We start from the raw sequence: 7815 nt of genomic DNA, 5'->3' as shown, positions 1-7815 counted from the left end.
TCGAGCGCCTCGTGCAAAGATGTGCCGTGCGTGCACAGTGGGAGCCCGGTCACTGCGGCATCGCCGGCAACGAAGAGCCTTGCGACCTCGCGATCGCTGCACATCAACTACCTGCCAGCGATCTCCCCCTTGCGCTGAAGACATGCGTGCGGCCATCCACGACCTCACAAAAATGTACAAGTGTGCCCTGAACCTCCCGGCAAACGCGTCTAACCAACGCCTCATGGGCCTGGGGATGGTTAACACATTCGCCGAGCTTCGGGAAGCCCACTTGACGAACCAATACACTAGCCTCTCGAAAATGCCATCGGGTCACCGCCTACTAGCGCGACTGCACATTCGCCATCACACAACACTCGTGGATGAGCGCGCACGTGTCCCCGAGATTTGAAGACTCGCCCTGAACGTGCGACCTCTCCCGGCCAAAATGTCAAAGGAAGACCATAGTGGCAGACGCCTCACGCGGGCGGAATCTCTAGCCTACCACTACGGTGACAAACACGGAGTCCTTTACGTGGACGCCTCCGGCCCCCACCATGGGGGGTGGTACACGGCCGCAGTCGTACACAAGAAAGCTACGGTGAACGGACTTACGTTCCGAGCTCAATACATAACTCATGCGGAGGAGGTCGCTATCGCGCTAGCCGCCGCAGACCGGGACTCGCGGTTCATCAATACTGACTCGAGAGGGGCCTGTAGAAACATTGAACAGGGATACATTCATTTCCTAGCTTACCGCATTCTTCAAAACAGTGACTATCCCGGGGCCCCCGCTCCCCGAACGATAGTATGGGCTCCCGCTCATCTAGGACTCGAAGGCAATGAAATGGCAGATGCCTCTGCCCGCGCGCTCACTCTCCAGGTAACAACGCCTTCTAACCCTACCGCAGCGGATCCCGATCCCAAGCCCGTCTTTACCTTTAAGGAAATAAGACAACTTTACCAATCTGAACATTCAATCTTTCCCAAGCCATGCAAGGACCTCACTAAGATGGAGGAACACATTCTCCTCCGTCTCTTCACCAAAACTCTGCTGTGCCCGGCAGTTCTGAAATTCTTTGATCCCGCTTGCACGGGAAAATGCCCACACTGTGAGGAGAAGTCCTCGGATATCTACCACATGGTGTGGGCATGCCAGTCAACCCCGAACCTAGACCCCAAACCCAACCCCACCCCGGAGGACTGGGAGGCAGCCCTGCTCAACTGCTCCGACCTAACGAGCCAAAAGGCCCTAGTCGTCCGAGCCCCAGCAGCCGTGGAGGCCAATGGGCTCCTGTAACGAGGAGCCCACCTAGTGTTTGTAAGGGAGGGTCCCTTCAGGGCCCTTTCATAATTCCTTCATATATATTCCCAATAAAGTTTACTCTCTCTCTCTCTCGCGGGAGGTGCGCGCATCGACAGCATCAAGGCTGTCGCGCACTTACACGGTCGCAACGTGTTATGATCCTCCGCGCGCGCACTGGCTGCGTGTGGCCCGGTGAACGACGGGAGCGTCACGGAATCGCCACGAGTTATGTGTGTGACGAATGCGGTGCAGTGGAAACACTAGAAAACCTGTTCCTTCACTATGCTGCGTTCGCCGATGCTCGTCCCGATATGCTTGCGGTCTATAGGGCGCTGTACATACTACCAGACTCCATCAAGACGCTATTGTGGCCGCAGGGTAGTGCGCGCACTCGTGAGCGGCGAATGTTGGTGAGCCTCTGTTGCATTCCTCGAACACACGGGCTTGGCGTCCCGTCTGTTGTCCGTCAGGTAAGTACACGCAGTGACCGAACGCTCCACGAGCTCTAACTTGAACGATTAATAACTGGACGCACCACTACAGTTGTAGCCAACACAGTGCTGTACGCGTGTGTTTTAATTCCTCACAAATGAACTAATCACGCGCACAAACCGAACACATTTCTTATTTTGTAAATAGTTTGTACATATTACTTCTCCCCCTATCCTCTCTTCCTGTCCCCTCACCTCTTTCATTTCTCCATTCTGTCTGCTATCCTTTATTTGCGCTGCCCCAGCTCAGGTGCTTCAGTATCGATGGCTGATACCGGGGCTAGAAAAACCTTCTCCTTCCTTTCTGCTATTATTTTAATAAAAAAAACCACTGCCACCACTACCTTTTTTGATGGAGGAAAACAAGAATTCCCTGTGCGCGCTGGATTCTTCGGTGGGCGTTCGAAGCGAGCGGACGTGTTTTTTAGCTCTCTGCTCCTTCAGACGCTGGGCCTAAGGCTTCGCGGCGTTGCGGGGTCTCCCCATGGAGGCCACAGACACCGTGAACGAGCGAAGGCCTGTGTTCGGCGGTGACAATCAGCAACGCAGGGCAGGCCGCTCACGCTCACGATCACGGAGACGAACGCCGTCCAGAGGAAGGTCGTCCAGCACCAATCGGCGAATGCAGGCCGAGATCGCTGATCTGCGGGACACGGTGAGGTGCCTGACGGCGGCGCTCATCACCACCTCGGAGAACGTTGAGTCCGTCATCAGGACCTTGGACGTGTCGCCGGCGGACCCACGCGTTCTAGCCTTGAGGGACGCCATGGCCCTCGCTCACCAGACGCAGAACTCCATGGCGGCTCCCTCCCCGCCATTTCTGGCCACCCCTGCGCTTCCTGCCGCCATTGCTGCTCCTGGGGAACCGGCTGTGATGCCCTCTCCCCCTGATGCTGCTGCTGCGGGCTCACCGCGGACACCTGCAGCCGAGGAGAGCATGTGCACCCCAATGGACGAGTCTGCTCTCCGGAAACGGCGACGCTCAACGGGGTCCGAGGAGGAGAGGGACTCGGAAACCAAAAGGGACATCGCGGTGGCCAAGCGGGAAGCTCGAAGGCCCCCCACCGTCACTGTTCCCTTTCCCTCCACACTCGAAGGAGCAGGGCCTTCCCAGCAGGAGCCCCATGGAGCCCACCTCCAGCCTGCTGCTGATGCTGCTGCTGTTGCTGGTGGGGCGACGGCATCCGGAAGAAAAACGGGTGCGACCTCACCAAATCCCGCCGCACGAGACCAGGCTGCAGCTGGGGCTTCGTCTGCTGGCAGCGAGCGCGCCCAACTCCGCGGCGCGCCGCAGCAATGCCCCGCAGGCAGCGGCGACGCTGATGCTGGGGCCAGCCTGGTCCCGTGGCGCATTATCACTACCAAGGCGCAGCGGCGTCGGAGAGCTGCCCTGGAGCGAGCCGCGGCTGCCGTGGAGGTCCCGTCCAGCCTGGTGGGGACGGTGCTGTTTTGGCCGGCGAACCGGGGCACCGCCTTCTCCAGGGAACAGGGCTGGGAGTTGGCCGAGGAGATCAGATCCCGCCCGGGCGTCCTCGCCGTCCGGGTAAACATGCGGCGGAATGTGGTGGCAGTGGACGCGGGGAGCAGCGATGCTCTCCAGGCCCTGCTAGCCACGGCCGTCATCCGCGGCGTGCCGGTCTGCGCCAAGGAGCCTCCTCCTCGGAATCAAAGCTCCGGCCTGGTCTTCGGTGTGGACGGGCGCAGGACGGCGGAGGAGCTGCTAGCGGCGGCGGAGTCAACGGTACCGATGGTGTCGGCGTCTCTGTCGGGCAGCACACTCGCTCTCCGTTTTGCGGCGCCGACACCCCCGGCGTTCAACACCATATTCAAGCGCAGGCTCGCGGTCCGCCCCTGCCGTCCCCGGCCGCTCCAGTGTGCCAAGTGCGCCAGCCTGGGGCATGCCACTGAGGTGTGTCGTGCTCCTGCCCGATGCACGCGCTGCGGCGGGCCACACGAGCCTGGTACCTGCGCGAGCAAGCCCCGCTGCATTAACTGCGGGGGGCGGCACGCAGCCATTGACCCAGCGTGCCCGCACTGGCAGCGAGAGCGTCACGTGGCCACTTTAATGGCCACATCCATGGGCCCGATGTCCAAGCGGGTTGTCCGAGCCGTCGTCCAGGCTGAGACAGCGGCCCCAGCCCAGCAACATCAGCAGACGCCGCGCGCTCTTTCTTATGCGCAGGTCGTCAGGGGAACACCCCAACAGCAGCAGCAGCAGCAGACACAGAAGCAACGGCAGCGCCGGCAACGGCAGCAGCGATCCAGTTGCCCGGCGTCCCGTACAGCGCGGCCCGAGCCTACGGCCGCTTCTCACGGCCAGCCCCCTGACGCACGGGACGCGGAGATCGCGCGTATAAAGCTGGCGTTGCGCGCCCTCAGCGCACTTTTCCCGGAGGGCACCGATGGACACCGGGCTTGCTTAGAAGCAGCGGGTGCTCCCGCACAGATAAGCAGCATGATGGCTAGCCGCCGGGCTCCCTCCCGCATACCATCCATCCTGCCGTGGAACGTGCGCTCACTTGCGGCGCGGTACGCCGAAATGCGAGTTCGCATCGCACAGGATTCGCCGGAAGTTATCGCGCTGCAGGAGACGTACGTACGTTCACATGACGGGGAGCTCCAGATGCGGCTACCTGGCTACATTGGCTACCACTCAGCCACCACGTGCGAGGAACCCACCTGTGCTGCAGTGCCCTGTTGTGTCACATCTCATCGCCCCGGGAAATCAAGGTGCGCGATATACGTGCGGCAGGACGTCCAGTACACCCTCGTCGGCTCGGCGGCGGCGACATCTGACGCCCAGGAGTGCGTGGTGGTGACAGTGCGCGTCGGTGGTGTTGACACGTCGGTGGCCAGTGTTTATGTGCGTCCAGCTGTCGCGTGGAGCGCGCTGTGTTTTCGTGCTGTGTCTTCGTGCTGTGCCCCGCGCCAAATCATCTGTGGTGGTTTTAACGCCCACCATAGTGCGTGGGGCAGTGCGCGCCACTCCGCGCGGCGAGACGACCTGCACGACGCAGCAACGCAGCTGGGACTCACCCCCTTGAACACCGGCGAGCCCACCTTTCGACGACGCAGAACAACCGGCTCCTGCATCGACGTTGCCTTCGCATCCAGAGGCATCGAGGCGACATGGCGCCGATCACCATCTCTCTGGGGCTCGGATCATTACTCCATCCTAATTGAACCCACTGCGATGGAGGCGCGCCCCAAACGTGCCTACTTCATTACCAACTGGAGTGCGTTCAGGCGGGCGGTCGACGAGGCGGCGGCCGCTGGCGCAGATTTCTTTTCAAGTCTAGTCCGAAGCGCTCTCGCAGCCACCCAACGAGCAGAGGTAAGGGCAGGGCAGCCCACACCTGGTATGAAGCTGCTCAATCTGCGCGAGAAGAGAGATCGCGCAGAGCGACGGGCGCGACGGACAGACAGAGCCGCCGACTGGACTGTCTACAACCGCTTGGACGCAGCAGCGCGCCGCCACGCCAACAAGCTATACCGCCGGCAGTGGGCTTCACTATGCCAAAGGATGGAGGAAGATGTCAGCTCGCGGAGACTGTTTGACACCCTGCGGCGCATCACCGAACCACAGGCAAACCGTCAACCGCTGGCCGCCCTCGCAATCTCCAGCGGGCTCAGCTTTGTAGAATTGGCAGAGCGGTTTGCCGATCAGTTCGCGCCGCCCAGCCCCGCAAACGCCGCTAACATAGCTGCTCCTGAGAGCCCCAGAAGCGACGCCAGTCCCTCGCCCGTCGCCTCGGAAGGTCCATGGGATGCGCCGTTCACCGCGGCGGAATTGAACAATGCGCTGCAGCGCTGCCGCCGCCGCTCGGCGCCCGGACCGGACGGGGTGACATACCAAATGCTGCGAAACCTGGATGTGCAGCAACGACAGATCCTCCTGCAGCAGATCAACCTGGTGTGGGAACGCGGGGAGCTACCGGAGGATTGGCGAACCGCGGTCGTTTGTCCCATCCGAAAGGCAGGGCGCCCACCTACGGAGCTGAGCGGATACCGGCCAGTGGCATTAACATCGGCAGCAGGTAAGCTCATGGAGCATATGGCGTTGCAGCGTCTGAACGAGCGGGCTGCGGAGGCTGATTTGTTTGACGAGCGGCAGACGGGGTTCCGTGGGATGCGGTGCACGGCTGATTCTATATCGTTCGTTGTTACAGCGCTGGAGCATGCCAGGGCAGCAGGCCAGGTTGCGGCGCTGCTGCTGCTGGACGTCTCGGGCGCTTTTGACAACGTTCACCGCGCACCAATTCTCGCGGTGCTTGAGGGGGCCGGTGTGAGCGGGCGCCTTTTGCGATACGTTCATGGCTTCCTGAGCGGGCGCACCATGCGCGTACGAGTAGGGGGTAAGCTCTCCAAGCCTCGCCCGGTCGACATGGGCGTGCCGCAGGGCTCTGTCCTATCACCATTTCTGTTTAATGTGGCCATGTCGGTGGTGCCGGCCTCCCTCCCCACGAGCGGGCGACACCATGTGTACATGTCCATATATGCAGACGACATAGCTCTGTGGTGCGGGGGTGCCTTCAGGGAGCGTGCGGGGGTGCCTTCAGGGAGCCCTGACCGCAATCGATGCCAGCTTGCGCGGCGTTGGTCTGTCGCTGAGCGCGGACAAATCGGTGGTCATGGCCTGCGTTTCGCGCTCGCACGCGCACCTTGCGCCACGGTCACTGGACGGGACTCCGATTCCTTGGCGTAAATCGGTGCGGTACCTTGGCCTGGACATCGACTGGCGCCTTTCCTTCCACCCCGCGGCGACCAAGGCCTGTCTGCAGATGAAGAGGATCACCGCCGCCGTGCACAAGCTCACCGCTCGAGGCCAGGGCATCTCCCAGCAAGCCGCGCTGCGTCTATACAATGCCGCAGCTTTGGGGGCGGTGCTCTATGCGCTGCCGCTCGTCACGGTGCGCAAGCCGTGCTGGAAGAAGCTCGAGCTTCAGCACCGCAAGTCCCTGCGCGTGTGCCTAATCCTGCCCAAAAACTCGCAGTGCGCCGCAACGTTGGCCGAGGCAGGAGCGTGGCCCCTTGAGCTCCAAGCAGCGCGCAGGGCACTGAATCACATCGACCGGCTTCACCGCGCACCGGACGTCGGCTCGCTGACGGCGGCTCGCTGCTGCAGCGTATGCGCTCGCACCCGCGCTCACGAATGGGCGCGGCGCTGCTCGTGTATGAGCAATTGACCCAAGGCCAACCCCCCTACGGCTCCTGCGCGCCCTGGCCTGCTGCCTCAGAGGTACAGCGAGAGATCGTCGGCATCGCGGGAAAGCGGAGCACACCCCTCTGCGCTGTGCAGCAGCTGGCCAGAGCCGTCATACACGAGGAGCTCCAGGACCATCTCCTCGTGTACACCGACGGCTCAGTGGCCCGCGACAGCTGCTCCCTTAATGCGGCGGCCACCATCCCCGCCCTGCGACTGCACAGCCAGCAACACGCAACCTTCCTGGGATCATGCACCACGGCGGAGTTGATGGGGATCCGGCTCGGGCTGGACCTGCTGCTCACCCTCGGCCCTCCGCCGCCCAGGAGTGCTCTGCTGTGCGACTCCCGCGCCGCCCTCAGCCGCCTGCAATCTAACGGCCGCGGTACCCCACTAGTGCGGGAAATTCGCTCGCGCATCGAGCGCCCCGCGCAGAGAGGTTGTGCCGTGCGTGCACAGTGGGTGCCCGGTCACTGCGGCATCGCCGGCAACGAAGAAGCTGACGACCTCGCGACCGCTGCACACCAACTACCTGCCAGCGATCTGCCCCTTGCGCTGGAGGACGTGCGTGCGGCCATTCACGACCATCTCCGAAAGCAGCACCCCGACCCACGCATCGCGGGAGGTGAGCGCATCGACAGTGTCACCGGCTGTCGCGCACTTACACGGTCGCAACATGCAATGATCTTCCGCGCGCGCATTGGCTGCGTGTGGCCCGGGGAACGACGGGTGCGTCACGGAATCGCGACGAGTGGTGTGTGTGACGGATGCGGTGCAGTGGAAACACTAGAACATCTGCTCCTTCGCTGCTCCGCGTTCGCCGATGCTCGTCGCGA

The 7815-nt window shown here is 62.3% G+C and overlaps 1 protein-coding gene across 1 annotated transcript; it reads left to right on the top strand.

The window, feature by feature from the left end:
* The first annotated feature begins 427 nt into the window (after positions 1–427).
* LOC144110156 (uncharacterized) lies at positions 428–1279 on the top strand. Its single transcript, XM_077642999.1, has one exon. It carries the CDS (start codon positions 428–430, stop codon positions 1277–1279), a length of 852 nt encoding a protein of 283 aa, XP_077499125.1.
* Positions 1280–7815: the final 6536 nt, after the last annotated feature.

Source organism: Amblyomma americanum, chromosome 11, assembly GCF_052857255.1.
Source record: "Amblyomma americanum isolate KBUSLIRL-KWMA chromosome 11, ASM5285725v1, whole genome shotgun sequence".
NCBI classification, from domain to species: Eukaryota; Metazoa; Arthropoda; class Arachnida; order Ixodida; family Ixodidae; genus Amblyomma; species Amblyomma americanum.
This window is presented reverse-complemented; position numbering and strand designations above follow the sequence as displayed.